This window comes from Pongo abelii, chromosome 1 (genome assembly GCF_028885655.2).
Source record: "Pongo abelii isolate AG06213 chromosome 1, NHGRI_mPonAbe1-v2.0_pri, whole genome shotgun sequence".
Classification (NCBI taxonomy): domain Eukaryota; kingdom Metazoa; phylum Chordata; class Mammalia; order Primates; family Hominidae; genus Pongo; species Pongo abelii.
Window position 1 is genome coordinate 47850003 of NC_071985.2, and position 16602 is coordinate 47866604.

The following is a 16602-nucleotide window of genomic DNA, read 5'->3' on the forward strand; positions in this document are numbered from 1 at the left end:
CCTGTTTCACTTGGGTTCCTGCTGGAGGCTTGGGGCTATGAGGGATGGCGGTAAGGGACAGATGTAAGGGGGCACTGGAGCCCCCACTATCCACCTTTTCCAGGACTTCCTTGGTCACCTCCCTTTCAGTAGTCAGGGTTCTGCTGGCCTGAGCAGAGGTAATCCCCAGAGAGTTTTGATTTATCTTACCATGTAAAATACTCGAGATGTCTGGGAGTAAAGGGCTGAGTGTCCAAGATGCGGGCATGGGCTGGGGATGGGGGAGGAGTAGTACAAGGAAGGAGAAGGAGAAGGGTCATCTAAGTAGGAAGAACTAGAGCCAATGGCTGAAAGCTACTGAAGACTGAGTGCAGTTCCACATCAGAGTCGCTGCAATCCCACAATGCACTGGGGTAACTGAAAGGTAGTGAGTTGGCTGGGCGTGGTGGCTCACGCCTGTAATCCCAGCACTTTGGAAGGCCAAGGCGGGTGGATCACTTGAGGCCAGGAGTTCGAGACTGGCCTGGACAACATGGTGAAACCCCATCTCTACTAAAAATACAAAAATTAGCTGGGCGTGATGGCACATGGCTGTAATCCCAGCTACTCGGGAGGCTGAGGCAGTGGGCGACAGAGTGAGACTCTGTCTTTAAAAATAATAATAAAATAAAATAAAAAGCCTATGTCAAAAATAAAAAAAAGAAAGATAATGAGTTCTTTGTCATTGGTGGTATGTAAATATGTCCATGGGTGTGGTCCCATCCTCAGAATCCCAAACGGCCACACCCTGGGCTAAACAAAGTCCTTTTCCACTGCCCCTGTGTCCCAACTTTGCTCTTAATTTTCCAGCCTCAGGAGTTGGAGAGGAATCTACTTCCAGTCTAACTGGGGAGGCTTCCTAGCCCTCACACAGCCTTCCTGCCCCACACCCCCCACGATTTCCCAATCTGGCTGTCTGTTCTCCCTCCCGCTGTCCCCAGAGCTTAGCCCAGCCCTCTGCCCTACTTGGAGCTGACAGCATGAGCTCATCTGGGCAGTCCAAGGAGCCAGCAAGGGAAATTCTGAGTCACAGCAGAGCCTGTGGCCAGGACTTTGCTCCAGAGAGAGGTGCCGTGGGAAGGCTGAGTGCCCCATGCAGCTGGAGGCTATGAGGTCTCTGCGGGGAGTGAGCTAGGGGGACACATCTAACAGGGCATGGAGCTGGGTGACACTGTGTGGGCCCTTTTGAGCACTCAAGTCTCCCTCAGTGACTGGTAGAAGAGGCCGGGGGCACCTAACTGACACAAGAGTGAAAAGACCCAGGTGTTGGGAAGGGAATTGATTCTAGACCTCTAGTTTGATGGAGACTTAGGAACAGGAAGAGAACATTTGGTAAACCTTCTCTTGACAGATTGAGGAGACAGAGGTCTAATGAAGGAGACTGACTACCAAAGATCACACATTGAGCTGTGTAATGGCTTCCACTTCCTGGCTCCTAGGCTGGTGATTTTCAAGCTGATTTGCTGAAATGAAATGAAATGCTCAGGTACAAGCAGATAGAAGACAAAGCCAAGCTTCTCTTGTTGAGATAAATGGATTTCCTCCTGCTTCTGCAGCAGCTCCACGCATCAGGCCACCTGGCTGACCTGGCAGAGGTGTGGAGGGCCCCGGGGGCCCTGACCTCCAGAATAGGGTGGAGAGCCAGGAAGGCGGAGGGCATGACCCTCTCTGCAGCTCGAGCTTACCTGTGAGTCACCTGGGACCCTCGCAGGCTGGACATGGTCTCTTCCAGGTTCTGCCGGAGATCCAGGACATTCTGCACTGTCCTCTTTCTCTGGGACTCTGGGTCTGGGAGGGAGAGAAGGAAGAGCTGGGTGAGTGAAGAGGACTTAGTGCTGGGATCCTGGGGGTTAGGGAGTAGAGATTGACAGTGTCCCCAGGAGGCTAGTCCCTGGGCCATGATAGTCACCTCCCTCCTCCCTTTCCCAAAGACAACCAACAGAATTGGCCCTCTCAAAGGCCCTGGACATGTGCCATTGAGCCCTCTGAACCCCAGACCCTGGCAGGGGGTACAGGCATGGCTTTCTGTGTCTGTGCACTGCTTTCAGAGCCCCCAAAGAACTGCCTCTACCTCTGGCTTTGTTTTGGGGAGGCCCTGCTTCTCACAGCAGAGGTCCTGGGCAAGATTTCTCATGGTTGAGATGAGCTGGAACATCTGCCTGAAACCCCCTCTCCAGGGTTGTGCTGGTAAATGTTTAACAACTGGCTCTCGGAGGAAGGGGACACCGATGTGTAGTGTTTGCCAATTTCCCTGGTATAAAGCCTCCTATCACGGCCACTTTCAGTCTACCAATCTGATGTCACTGATCACAGAGTTAGGAAGAGGTGCTAACAATTGGCTCTGGGGAACTGGTACAAGCTGGCTTCAGCACACCTAAGCCCAGGCACTGACTGGTAATATCTGGGGTTGCTCTATGGGGTCCCAGGAAGTTAGTTCAGATATAGTCTCCTAAAGGTGAGGTGGCTGCTGGGAGGTAGAAGGGATGAGCAGTCATTTTCTGGAGCTTGAAGTGAGCTCTGGGCAGTCCCCACACAAGTGGTGCAATCCCGAGTGAGGAGGATGCACGGGTGTGGCCCAATCCTCAGAATCCCAAATCACCAAGAGCCATTGTATTCAACCCTGGTGTGCAGATACTAGCCTGGACAGATGAGAATCTACAACAGCAAACAGGGTGAAAATGACGTCCAAATGACTGAGAGGTGCTTGAGCATGAAGGAACTCAAAGAATGTTCTTCCTTCCTTCAATTCATACAGTGAATCTTTATCAAGCACTTACTTCACGTCAGGCCCCACCCTGGGCCCTGAGGACAGTATAACGAAGAGAAGCTGGCCCTGCCCCATGGCTTATCTTTCATTTTGGGACCTAAAGTCATGAATGGAACCAAGTCCCCCCATACCTCCCTAAAAGACAATCTGCAGGAGACAGTCAGGGAGTGACAGAAAGATGATGGCAAAACAACAGAGAAAACCCAAGAACTGGCTCTCCAGGCTGCTCCCTTTTCCCCTCCATCCGCAAGCCTTCTGCCACTGCTGCAGAGGCCAAACGCCCCCTCAGTCCCTCCTCAGCCCACAGACTGAGCAGAAGTGTAAGGTTTTTTTCAGCTGCCAAAGGGAACGTTTCTGAATCTCTTCAAGAGGTTTTTATTCCCCCAAGACTAAGCTCAGGCCGGCTGGCAGGCAGCTGCTTGACTGTCTTGTCAGGGGAGGCTGGGTGGGGCGGGTAGGGAGCCTGCATTGCCCTCTCCAGAGCCTTTTGGGCACCTTTTCTGAGAACTAGCTCCACACCCAAGCCCAGCCATCCCTCCTTTCCCCTCCCAGGGGGAGCTTCTCCACCCCCACATCCTCTCATGGTCAGCACCATGAATCCAGGCCTCCATGTTGGTGGCAAGGATCAGGGACAAATGGCAGGTCACCATGCCAGTGGCCTAAGCTCTATCCCCAGTCCTGGCATCACTTCCTTGGCCGCCAATGCCTATTTATCCTGGCAAGTGTCATCTTGTAAGCTGCTCCATGGCTTTAATTGATGGCTTGGCATGAAACACAGACAGGGTCAACTTTTTAGACTCGCCAAGAAATGAAGTTGAATTCTAAAATGCCTATGTGGGGACTAAGAACATGGTGCCAAGGTGTGGGTTTCTGGCCCAGGGTGATGCCTTTTTATGGGCTTGGCAGAGATGAGGGACAGGCACACACATCTCCAAGGGGTGTGTATTCCCAAAGAGGAAGGTGATCAAGAGTTACTCAGAGACTTCTGTGTGTGCCAGACCCCTTGCATGCATTATCTACTTGAATCCTTGCAACATTTCTGGGAGATTTGTGCTACTGCCCTATTTAACAGATGAGAAAACTGAGACTCAGAACAAGTAAACTACCCAAGATCACACACCTAGCACATAGCACAAGGCAGAGTTGGGCCCAGGAAGAAACTCATACTTGTCTTGATATATCACAGGGCATCTCTGCACCACTAGCTTAGAAGGTGCAGAGATGTATAGAAGGTGCTTAGGCTGCAAGCAGTGGCTCATGCCTGTAATCCCAGCACTGTGGGAGGCCGAGGCCAGAGGATCGCTTCAGGCCAGGAGTTTGAGACCAGCCTGGGCAACACAGGGAGATCCTGTCTCCATAAAAAATAAAAATAAAAAAATTGGCCGGGTGGCTCATGCCTCTAATACTAGCTACTTAGGAGGCTGAGGCAGGAAGATCACTTGAGCCCAAGAGTTCAATGCTGTAATGAACTACGATCATACCAATGTACTCTAGCCCGGGCAACAGAGTGAGACCCTGTTTCAAAAAAAAAACAAAGAAGAAGATGCTTAATGAACATTTCAAGAATGGATGCTACCACAATTTTTTAAAATTTCCAAAAGCCCATGAAAAAAAGTAAAGGGATACATACATGTCACATTAGGAAAATATCTTTTTTTTTTTTTTAAGGAAAAATGTTTAAACCACATAGTAGCCTCAGGAGAGTCATGCTGCATTCCCTAATGCCCCAGATGCTCCAGATGGGAGTCATAGACATCTAGGTCACAGGTTTGACCCTCTTTCTCCATATCTCTTCCCTCAAAGACCTCCATCCTAGCCCCCTTCCTCAATTCCACATCAGCAGAGTGTGGTGGGACTATTTCAGAGTGTCCCAGACTTGCCAAACCACAAGGGTCCTTGAAAGTCGCTTAATCCTGCTGTGTCTCTGGAGAGGTGGGAGGCTGAGGTCCAGGAAGTAGGGACTAGCTGGAGATCACAGAGATGCGAATGGAAGAACACTGGACTCCAGGCAGCTTCCCCACAGGTATAGATTTGGGGCATACGGGGGAGGAGTTTAGGGCAGGGTTTGGTTTCCTTGGGGGTGACCAGGATCCGGTCTCTGCTACCAGGCTGGAGGGGCCCTGCAGAGGCCCTACAGCTCCCTCTGTGCCCCAGCAGTGGCCCCTGGTGGCCATTGTGGGTATGCCGCTCTGCTTCTCCAAGGCTCAGCCCAGGGTGGGTCTGGAGGGTTGGGGCTCCCGGTAAGTCTGGCTTCCTCCACATTCCTAGGTGACAGACACATTCCCGGGGTGGTGCAGCCACAGCCTCAGGCCAAGAGGACTTACCTGTGTATAAAAGAAAGGCCTCCAGAGCTCCAGAGGCTGCAGAGGGGGCCTAGGTTGAGGTGCCAATCTGACATTCACACCCATGACCCTGAAGGTGAATTTTTACATTTTAGCTTAAGAATATGAGTAAGTTACATTTCCAAGGGAATTTACTTCATCTCTCAACCCTCATCCACTCTGGATCTTCACCTTACCCCACCTCTGACCACCAACCCGTAACTAAGCTTCACCCCTTTCTCATCATCTCCTGTGAGGGTGAGCATCAGGGATGGAGTGAAGGTATCCAGGGCTTCTGCTACTCTGTGATAATGAGAAAAGTAACCTAAAAGTTCAATGGTTTTTTTTTTTTTTTTTTTTTTTTGAGACAGGGTCTCACTCTGTCTGCCGGGATGGAGTGGCATGATCACGGCTCACTGCAGGCTCAACTTCCCTGGTTTTGAGCGATTCTCCCACCTTAGCCTCCTGAGTAGCTGGGACTACAGGCATGCCCCACCACGCCAGGCTAATTTTTGCATTTTTAGTAGAGACGGGGTTTTGCCATGTTGCCCAAGCTGGTCTCGAACTCCTGAGCTCAAGCGATCCTTCTGACTCAGCCTCCCAAAGTGCTGGGATTACAGGTGTGTGCCATCGTGCCTGGCTAATGGCTTGTTTTATTGGCTAAGTTGAGATGCCCTGGAGGCTGCCTCCATGTGTCTCTGTCAAATGTTTTGCTCTGGGTGTGGGACAGGCCTGGGGACAAAACAGAGCCCAGACATGGCAAAGATGGACAGGGAGTCTTGGTACCCCATCCCTTTCCTCAATACCCCTAAGTGAAGGACGTACTCAGAATACTCCCATCTTACGTGGCACCTTTGTGCAAATTAGAACAAGGTACTCTCCAGTCCAACCCACCTCTAGCCAGGTCCTAGTAGAGTACAGCGTTCTCCTTCACATGATACCAGCCAGGATGCCACCCTCCTAAACTTACTCTGGGGGCCTGGGAGTGCGTGCTGTCTTAGCTCCTACAGAACAGGGTCCAGCTGCAAGAGTGAAGTGTGTGTATGTGTGTGTGTGTGTGTGTGTGCAAGTAAGGTTTGAGGGGGGAAGGGGACAGGTAGGGATCCCAGCAGGCCCCAGGGTGACACCAAGGTCTATGGGGAGGACCCATGATGTTATCCTGGGCTGCCCCTCCAAGCCTTTCCCTGAAAATGGAGCAACTGGGGAGAGAATGTGTGTGCTACTCAGGCTCAGAACAGATGCAAGAGTCTCTCGCAACCCAGCCATCACCACGGCAATTCACAGTTACCACAAACAGCAGCATAGTCCCAGCATGCACTGGGGCATCTGCAGAGTAGGATGGTGTTTCTTTCTACACACTATTGGCTCTTACACAAGACCACAGAGAGAGCATACTGTCCATGTGAAGGGTCTTTGGGAAAGGACTAGCAATCAAATACACTTGACAGACAGGTGCATGCACACACAAATCAAATAATGCCCAGCTACTCAATGTTCACCACGGGCATTTTCCATGTTATTTAATTTGAGCCAGGAGACTGATCACAAGTCTTTTTGACTCCAAAGCCCTTGTTCTTTCCATTACAATACGGTGTTTCAAAATACATGCGCGTGCCTCCAGATATACACACCTACTTGTGGTCTAGCCTGTAGTTTGTGGAAACCCTCATAAAATTCTGCAATTCTGCAGACATATGCATAGAGAGATTTCTGTGGACACATCTCTCATTGTATGGGGAGGAAGCAAGAAGACTAAAACGATGCTAGAGGAAGAGAAGTAATTTAAGGGACAGCCCAAGGTGCACTGTGAGGATGATGTAAAAAGGGTCTTTCTCTCTGTTCCAGTGTCAGAACAGGGGAAACAAGCTTCCCCAGGAGGGCAGGACTACGAAATTGCTCATCAAGAGATTGGGACCCTGGGGCAAAACTGACAGTGATGTAGTGGCAAGAACATAGTCCTTAGATTCAGAAAGATCTGTGCTTCAGGTCCTGGTACTGCCCCCTTCCCAGCTTGTTTGAACAAGTCATCTCACCTCACTGCAGTTTCCCGTTCTGGGAAATGGGAATGATACCCACTTGGTGGGGTTGCTGTGAGGCTTAAAGAGCTAATTCACAAACATGCTTATAGTACAGTGCCTGGCACAGAGTAGGTGCTCTATAAATGGTGGTTCTTATCTGTCAGAAGGCACAAAGAGGTGGGTGAACAACGGGTGCACCCTCGGGCTGGCACTGAGGCTGGCCCCTTGTCTCTCATTTGCTGATGGGTGGTGCACACCCCTGGAGGGTGCAGCTCAATGGACCTGACATTCTCTTCCGGGACCTTGCTTTGGCTAGGTGAGACCCTCACTCATACCTGGAGTTAGGGGTGGATGAGGTAGTAACAAAACCTTGTTTCTGTGTCATCAGGCCTGACTACCACTCTCTCACTGCTGTGAGGCAATACAATATCTTCAATCCCATTCCCCTGGGGCCAATCTTAGCTGTGGAGTATCGTGAACCTCAGGGGTCCCCTCTGGCCTGCAGTCTAAAATCTGATGTAGTAATAGGCAGAGAGCCTTCAACTGAGGGTAATAACCTCCCAAAATTCAGAGAAGTTCAGGAAGAAGGAGACTCATGGGAATCCATCACCCGGCAGTCAAATTTCCCCAAGTTCTATAAAATTTTAATTATTGGCTGACAATTAAGTAAACTGCAATAACTGCCTGTTGAAATCTTAATTATTTCCACCAATGTTTCAAATCCCACATTAGTGGTTTGGCCCAGGGCAGAGGCCACAGAGGACTGCATTTGCACCTGACTTCTAGACTGGCTTCTGCTGTGAGTGGCTGGATGAGGTGGGAACCAACAGAAGGAACGGAAGTGAGCCAAAGAAAGAATTGTTTTCAAGTCATGGCACTTCAGAGCTTGAAAGGATGTCATTTTGTACATGGTGGTTTCAGGGGTGGTGGTGGGGGAACAACAATCCCTCAGGTCCAGAGGGGAGGGGCCTGCCCAGTGTCACCAGGTTGTGAATGGCATGGTAGCTATCACTCTTGGCCCAGGGATCTTTCGACCAGCACTCCATGCTGTGGGCTGGGGATGAAACACACGGAGATGTATCACCAGAAGAGGTGAACTGCAATGTAAATTAATCATGTGGGATGGTTTGGGACTGGGTCCCAAATCCAGGCTAGACTAAATGATCTGGAAACAAGAAGGATTAAGCAACATAAGCAACACAACACAACACACACGCACACACACACACACACACACCCCTTCTTAATAACTCCCAAAAAGAGAGAGAGAAAAAAATCTTTTCTGATCCTGTGAGATCCCTAGGGTGAAGCCCAGGTAGGTGGGAGTTTATCTGCACATCTCACAACCAGCATTTGTTGATGATCATCTGGTGCTTACAATGAGTCAAACATCTTTGGGAATCATTTTTATTCCTCTCTTCCACTCAAGGACACAAACCTTCAAACTCCAGCCAGGGAGAGCATTGCAGGCCCACCTCCGTGCACTCCTTGGTCTAACGATAAACTCCAGGTCTCTGCCCACTGCTCAGAGCTGGACTAGGAGGGTTCTGCTGGTTCTTGCACCCAGTGACCTTGCATTGATTCACTGCAAAGGCTCCATCCTACAGTGTGGCTGGGGGCAGGTATGGAAAACTGACAGATAACCCAGCAAGCAAATCCCCTCTGCCTTCAGGTAGAGCACAGTAACTGTCCCTACAGTGACTCCATCCCGTCTCTCTATCCTTTTCTTCGCCATCTGATGACCCGAGAGGCTCTAAAACAGACGCTGGCAGGCCCCCACACCAGAGGCACCCCATTTCCATGGAGGATGCAGGCAGGGGACTATTTGTTCTCTTACTAATCCTATCTTTCCCTCATTCCCCCACTTAAGTCACAATATTGTCAGAGGCAGTTGTCACCGAACCCCCGCAGCATGGCAAATCTCATGCTTCTCGTAGTTGAGTGCTCCTGCTCCCCAGGGGAGCTCCCAGGGTTTTCATCCTTACCCCAGAGAATCCGGAACCATCTCAATCAGCGAGTGGGCTGAACTGGAGCCCAGTGCTCAGTGGCACTCCTGTTGTTTGCTGCATGGGGACACATACCCAGAAAGAGCCAGGACTAAAGGACTAATGTGTTGGCCACGTGGTTGTGTGAGGCAAGGAAAGAAAAACTAGGAAATAGAAGCAAATCTGGGGCCAGAGAGAGGAGCATGCATGGCCATCTCAGCCTGGAACTGCCAGGCAGGTATGTTTCCAGATCACCTACCATTTTGATTTTCACTGAGTGAGATGGCTTGGATTAGGGACCCTCAGTAATGCGTCTCCACTGGGCACTGGGCTAAGACGAATCATAAAGCAGGGCATGCCGGGTGGACAACTTAGAACACGTAAAGAGGGTGGGGGGTGGGGGCTTATGCCTGTAATCACACTTTGGGAGGTAGAGATGGGAGGATACCTTGAGCCCAGGAGTTCAAGACCAGCCTGGGCAACACAGCAAGAGCCCATCACTATAAAAAATAATAATTTTTAGAGTTCTAGCTTGGGGGCACACATGACTTAGCTGTGGGAGCTAGGGTGAATTACTTCCCCTCTTTGGGCCTCAGTTTCCCTATCTACAAATAAGGGAGTGGGAGTAGAGGATACCCAAGCCCCTACCCAGCTTTGACAGTCTGGTTCTATGGTTTTGTACTTGGCTGAAGCCCATAAAAGCATCTTTTCTCTCAGAGTATGCTAAAAGGGCAGATACCAGGGTGTCACCCCCCAGAGCTTCTGATTCAACAGGATGGAGATGGGGCCCAGGAATCCTCGTCTTTGCAAACCCCCACAGTGGAGGGTATGCTACATCAGGCCACATTTTGGAAAATCCTTACGTCTCATTGCACACCACCAGTATTGGATGTCCATTACAAAACCAGGGCTTGACTTCCTGATGCCAAGTGGCTACACAAAGTGTCCCTGGCCTTCAGAACAAGTCTACTCTTCAGGCACAAGTCTGTTCTCAGGAAAAGCCGCCTCCTTCATCTCCAGGCTTGGGATAAGAGAAGTCACCTAGCCATCTCAGCCTCGCAGCAAGAGAACCCAGCCCCAGTTCAGCCCCCGCCAGGCTCTCTGGGGGCTTGTTGCTGAGAATGGCCACAAGGGGGCGTTGTCGGTCCTCAGCCGGCTGTGGCCTTGCTGCGGCTGCAGCGCAGCGACGTGGACAGCGTCTCGCTCAGGCTTGGGAGCCGCCGCCCAGGTCTCTCTCTCCCTCAGTCTCCTGCTTAGCACAGCTCCTTTCCTCCTGGGACTCTGCACTCCTAGGGCTGACATCTTTCCCGCAACCCCAGGCGTCGTGGCCAGGCTGGGAGAACAGCCTGAGTTTGCAGTATCTATGACAGGGAGCCCACCCGGTTCTTGGGGAGAGGGAGCAGGGCCTGGCTTCTGGGATTAACCAACCAGCCTTGGGCACCAGGCAGGTTCTGGGGACCCACGATCCCCACTTGGCAAGCTCTGATTCAGGGCCAAAGTTTCCGAAAGGCTCCAGCTGGCCTTTCTGCTCCAGTCCCCTGGGGAAGTATTAAATAGATCAGGGTTCAGATCTGTGCTCTGAGGCCTCACCTCTGCTCCTCCGTAGTGTTTTTGAGGCTGGGAGCTGCCTGATGAGCTGGGAGGAGAGTCACCCCACCCCCTCCACCACACCCAGGCTGACCCTTTCTGGGGAGTGGCAGCCTCTCTCTGCAGCGAGCTGAGGGCAGGCAGTGACCACAGGGCAGCCCCACGCGGATGGCTAGGTCAGGCCACAGCCTGTCACAGGACAGCTCAGCCCTGCTCAGCCGTGTGCAAAAGTGCAGCCTTTGGCAGCAAACTTGGGCCGGGGAGACGGGCTTAAAGTTCCAGGAGAAAGCGATACCTCCACAGCCACTAATATTTAGCAACAATATCACCTTAGGAAAGGACTTGCCAAGGTCAAGGGTGGTCCATGCGGAGGACTGTGGGACCAGGAGAGGGTGCCTGGCCTCGAGCCCTGTTTGGAAGGAGTGCTAATTTGCTATCCTGCCTTCTCCACTTCAGGAGAAACACCTCCCTGCCCCATTTCCTTGTGAATGTTAGATTATAGGATCAGAATGTTAGGTTATAGGATCAGATAGCAGACTCTCGAACATATTCTGTCTTCTCTCATTTAAAGACTTGGACTCCCGGGCTGGGCTCAGAGGGCTGGCCTCCTGCAGAAGGTGGCCTGCCTGTCTCAGCCTGGAGACGTGGCCCTCTGTTCCCCAACAGGCCCTGACTTTCCTGCCCAGTGAACCTCAAGGTTTACTGAAAATGTTTTCCGTTAGTGATCCTGCCCAGACCCTTCATGTGACACCCTGCTCCAAAGAAGTCACTGCTGCTGGGAGCTGGGAGTGGTTGTTATGGCAACAGTTTACACAGCAGAGAGAACCATCTGCAGGCAAATGGGGATGGGAGTGCGGAGGGGCTGAGTCCAGGTGTGGATGACAATTGGAGGAGGCCCTGGGGGATTTCTGGTTGTGACACTAGTAAGATTAGTATTGGCTAACTCTTCTACAGGGCTGGGTACCAGGCACTATTCTAGCAGCTTTATCTATATTAGCCCATTTAATCTTCAGGACAACTCTTTGAGAGAGCCCAGTTATTATCCCCATTTTACAGTTGAGAAAACGGAAGCCCGGGGAGGTTGAGTAAGCTGTCCAAGGAAATATAACAGCAAATGCCAAGCCAGAATTCAAATCCAGATAGTCTGACTCTAGAGCGCATAGTCTAATATTGTCGCCACTAGCCAGAATGGAGAGAAAGAGAGAGAGAGAGAGAGGGAGTTCACATACCAAAATTCACCCTTTTAAAATGTACAGTTCATTTGGGAGGCCGAGGCTGGTGGATCACTTGAGGTCAGGAATTCGAGACCAGCCTGACCAACATGATGAAACCCCATCTCTACTAAAAATACAAAATGAGCTGGGCATGGTGGTGCACTCCTGTAACCCCAGCTACCTACTTGGGAGGCTCAGGCAGGAAAATCACTTGAAGCTGGGAGGCAGGGGTTGCAGTGAGCTGAGATCGCACCATTGCACTCCAGCCTGGGCAACAAGAGTGAAACTCCATCTCAAAAATAAAAAAAAAATAAAATAAACAAATAAACTGTACAGTTCAATTGTTTTTAGTATATTTGCACAGCTGTACAACCATCATCACTATCTAATCCAGAATATTTTTATCATCCCAATAAGAAGCCCTGTGGCCATTAGCAGTCACTCCCGGTTCTCCCCTTGCTCCAACTCCTGGCAACCACCGATCTACTTTCTGTCTCTATGAGTTTGCCTATTCTAGACATTTCATATAAATGTAATCATGCAATATGTGGCCTTTTGCATCTGGCTTCTTCCACTTAGCACAACGTTCTCAAGGTTCCTCCATGTTGTAGCAAGCATCACTACTTCATTCCTCTTCATGGCTGAATGATATTCCATTGTATGGATATACCACATTTAGTTTATCTATTCATTTTATAAGCATTTGGGTCATCTCAACTTTTGGCCTAGTATGAATAATGCTGCTATGAAATTCACGTCCATGCCTTTATATGGATGTATGTTTTCATTTCTTTTGAATATATGCCTACGAGTACAATACTGGGTCTCATGGTAATTCTATAGTTAACATTTTGAGGAACCATCAGACTGTTTTCCAAAGTGGCTGCTCCATTTCTCATTCCCACCAGCAGTATATGAGAGTTCCGATTTCTCCACATCTTCACTGACACTTGTCATTGTCTCTTTCTGATAGCCATCTAGTGGGTATGAAGTGGTATCCTCACTGTAGACTTCATCTACATTTCCCTAGTAACTAATGATATTGAGCATCTTTTAGATTTAAGTTAACTAAAATTAATGAAGTTTGAAATTCAGTACTTGGGTTGCACTAGCCACATTTCAAGTGTTCAATGGCCACATCATTACACCAGCTCGTAGCTACTGCAGCACAGATATAGAAGTTTCCACCACCTTGGAGCACTCTTCCAGCCACTGGAGTTGGTCTGTGCTAATATCACTGGCTCTTTTTCTTTTTCTTTTTTTATTTTTATTTTTATTATACTTTAAGTTCTTGGGTACATGTGCACAATGTGCAGGTTTGTTACATAGGTATACATGTACTATGTTGGCTTGCTGCACCCATTAACTTGTCATTTACATTAGATATTTCTCCTAATACTATCCCTCCCCCAGCCCCCCACCCCACAACAGGCCCCCGTGTGTGATGTTCCCCACCCTGTGTCCAAGTATTCTCGTTGTTCAATTCCCACCTATGAGTGAGAACATGCAGTGTTTAGTTTTCTGTCCTTGTGATAGTTTGCTCAGAATGATGGTTTCCAGCTTCATCCATGTCCCCGCAAAGGACATGAACTCATCATTTTTTACGGCTGCATAGTATTCCATGGTGTATATGTGCCACATTTTTTTAATCCAGTCTATCATTGATGGACATTTGGGTTAGTTCCAAGTCTTTGCTATTGTGAATAGTGCCACAATAAACATAAGTGTGCATGTGTCTTTATAGTAGCATGATTTATAATCCTTTGGGTATATACGTAGTAATGGGATCGCTGGGTCAAATGGTATTTCTAGTTCTAGATCCTTAAGGAATTGCCACACTGTCTTCCACAATGGCTGAACTAGTTTAGACCCCATCAACAGTGTAAAAGTGTTCCTATTTCTCCACATCCTCTCCAGCATCTGTCGTTTCCTGACTTTTTAATGACCGCCATTCTAACTGGTGTGAGATGGTATCTCATTGTGGTTTTGATTTGCATTTCTCTGATGACCCAGTGATGATGAGCATTTTTTCATGTGTCTGTTGGGTGCACAAATGTTTTCTTTTGAGAAGTGTCTGTTCATATCCTTTGCCCACTTTTTGATGGGGTTGTTTGTTTTTTCTTGTAAATTTGTTTAAGTTCTTTATAGATTCTGGATATTAGCCCTTTGTCAGATGGGTAGATTGCAAAAGTTTTTTCCCACTCTGTAGGTTGCCTGTTCACTCTGATGGTAGTTTCTTTTGTTGTGCAGAAGCTCTTTAGTTTAATTAGATCCCATTTGTCTATTTTGGCTTTTGTTGCCATTGCTTTTGGTGTTTTAGTCATTAAGTCCTTGCCCATGCCTATGTCCTGAATGGTATTGCCTAGGTTTTCTGCTAGAGTTTTTATGGTTTTAGGTCTAACATTTAAGTCTTTAATCCATCTTGAATTAATTTTTGTATAAGGTGTAAGGAAGGGATTCAGTTTCAGCTTTCTACATATGGCTAGCCAGTTTTCCCAGCACCATTTATTAAATAGGGAATCCTTTCCCCATTCCTTGTTTTTGTCAGGTTTGTCAAAGATCAGATGGTTGTAGATGTGGGGTATTATTTCTGAGGCCTCTGTTCTGTTCCATTGGTCTATATCTCTGTTTTAGTACCAGTACCATGCTGTTTTGGTTACTGTAGCCTTGTAGTATAGCTTGAAGTCAGGTAGCGTGATGCCTCCAGCTTTGTTCTTTTGGCTTAGGATTGTCTTGGCTATGTGGGCTCTTTTTTGGTTCTATATGAACTTTAAAGTAGTTTTTTCTAATTCTGTGAAGAGTGGGATGGCAATGAATCTATAAATTACCTTGGGCAGTATGGCCATTTTCATGATATTGATTCTTCCTATCCATGAGCATGGAATGTTCTTCCATTTGTTTGTGTTGTCTTTTATTTTGTTGAGCAGTGGTTTGTAGTTCTCCTTGAAGAGGTCCTTCACATCCCTTGTAAGTTGGATTCCTAGGTATTTTATTCTCTTTGTAGCAATTATGAATGGGAGTTCACTCACTATTTGGCTCTCTGTTTGTCTGTTATTGGTGTATAGGAATGCTTGTGATTTTTGCACATTGATTTTGTATCCTGAGACTTTGCTGAAGTTGCTTATCAGCTTAAGGAGATTTGGGCTGAGATGATGGGGTTTTCTAAATATACAATCATGTCATCTGTAAACAGGGACAATTTGACTTCCTCTTTTCCTAATTGAATACCCTTTATTTCTTTCTCTTGCCTGATTGCCCTGGCCAGAACTTCCAACACTATGTTGAATAGGAGCAGTGAGAGAGGGCATCCCTGTCTTGTGCCATCACTGGCTCTTTTTCTATAAGGTGTTTGCCTTTGGCACACTTTCAAGTTCATTTTACAGAGGGGGCCCATCTTCAGGTTTCTGGGGCCCTGCCGCTGAGGCCCAGAATGAGTTAGACAGAGACTTGCCAGATAATATATATTTGAGTTAGCAGCAGAAGAGAACCAGTAGCAAAGGTAAGGACGGGCTTTTGTCATTTGGCTTCACCCACCTGCCCACTGCCACTCCGGTGCAGTCCTCCACCCCCAGGCCTGTCCCTAAATCCCTGACATCACTTCCTTTTGCAGAACCTACCAGTGGCCAAGTGACAAAAGGCACCTTATCTGAAGATGCCACTGTTGTGATGGGAGTAGTTCTGCCCATCACACCCCTACCTGCACCAGAACTCAAGGGGTCAGGTCTCCTGGCTACAGACCTTTCCTGAGTTCTCCAAACTAGGCCTTTGCAGTCTTCTATGTAGGATGTGAATCCCACGTGATTCCCTTGGAAGTGGCTGCATTTCAAATGGGAGACACATCAAATGAGTGAACATCACCGCCTCTGAAGCACCGATTATCCACCAGATCATGCCGGGCTGTGCCCTGACCAGCAGCCACTGGCTTCCACTTAGCCACTGTCTTGAGGGTTCTGAGTCCACCCATACAATAGGGGCTGCCCTCAGGGAGCTTGTAGCCAAGAGGCTGGCATGTGCAGCTGTGGTCAGGCATCGTCCGTGCATGGGGGCCAGAGCTTCTGTTGGGGACTGACTAGAAAAGTGATAAGGTGGGTGGGTTGGAGGAATCACAGGGGAGGTCCTGGAAGAGGTGACCACTGATCTGAAACCAAAGGAAGGGAAAGAGTGAATCTGACCACAGGCAACAGGGCAAGTCTCAGGTTCAGGAAGGATAGAGCCTACGCAAAGGCTGAACCACAAGAGAGGAAGGACTGGCTCTGGACATCAGACGACACGAGGCCACAGGACATGGAGCAAGGGAGTCTTCATCAAATCCCAGCTTTACCACTGTGACCTTGGGCAACGTATTCAATGCCCTGTGACCTTGGGCAAGGTGTTCAATGTCTGGGCCTCAGTTCTGTCACCTATAAAATGAAATAACAGTTGAGCTGTTGTTTAGATTTCATGTCTTTCTCCTCCTGGAGGGCAGAGACCTGGCATATTCATTCCAAATCCCATTCTGACACCTCAAACACAGTGGATGCTCCACACATTGTTTTAAAGTGACACCGTAGGAGAAGAGGTGTGGTGTGGGGATGGGAATGGGATGGAATGGGAGACAAAGCAGATATGGCAGGGTGACTGGGCTGCTGGCATAAGGTCTGGCCAGCCTGTGTATGGACCAGTATAGACAGCCCTGCTGCAAGCCTGGAAAAG

The 16602-nt window shown here is 48.9% G+C and overlaps 1 protein-coding gene across 13 annotated transcripts in view; it reads right to left on the bottom strand.

Annotated features, from left to right (window-relative positions):
• NAV1 (neuron navigator 1) overlaps positions 1-16602 on the bottom strand; it is a 282581-nt gene that overhangs the window by 108970 nt on the left and 157009 nt on the right. For all 13 annotated transcript variants that reach the window (XM_063725839.1, XM_063725836.1, XM_054523273.2 and 10 more), the window contains one exon: positions 1704-1806. In XM_063725839.1, coding sequence (XP_063581909.1) covers positions 1704-1806 — 103 coding nt within the window. The remainder of the gene's footprint in view (positions 1-1703; positions 1807-16602) is intronic.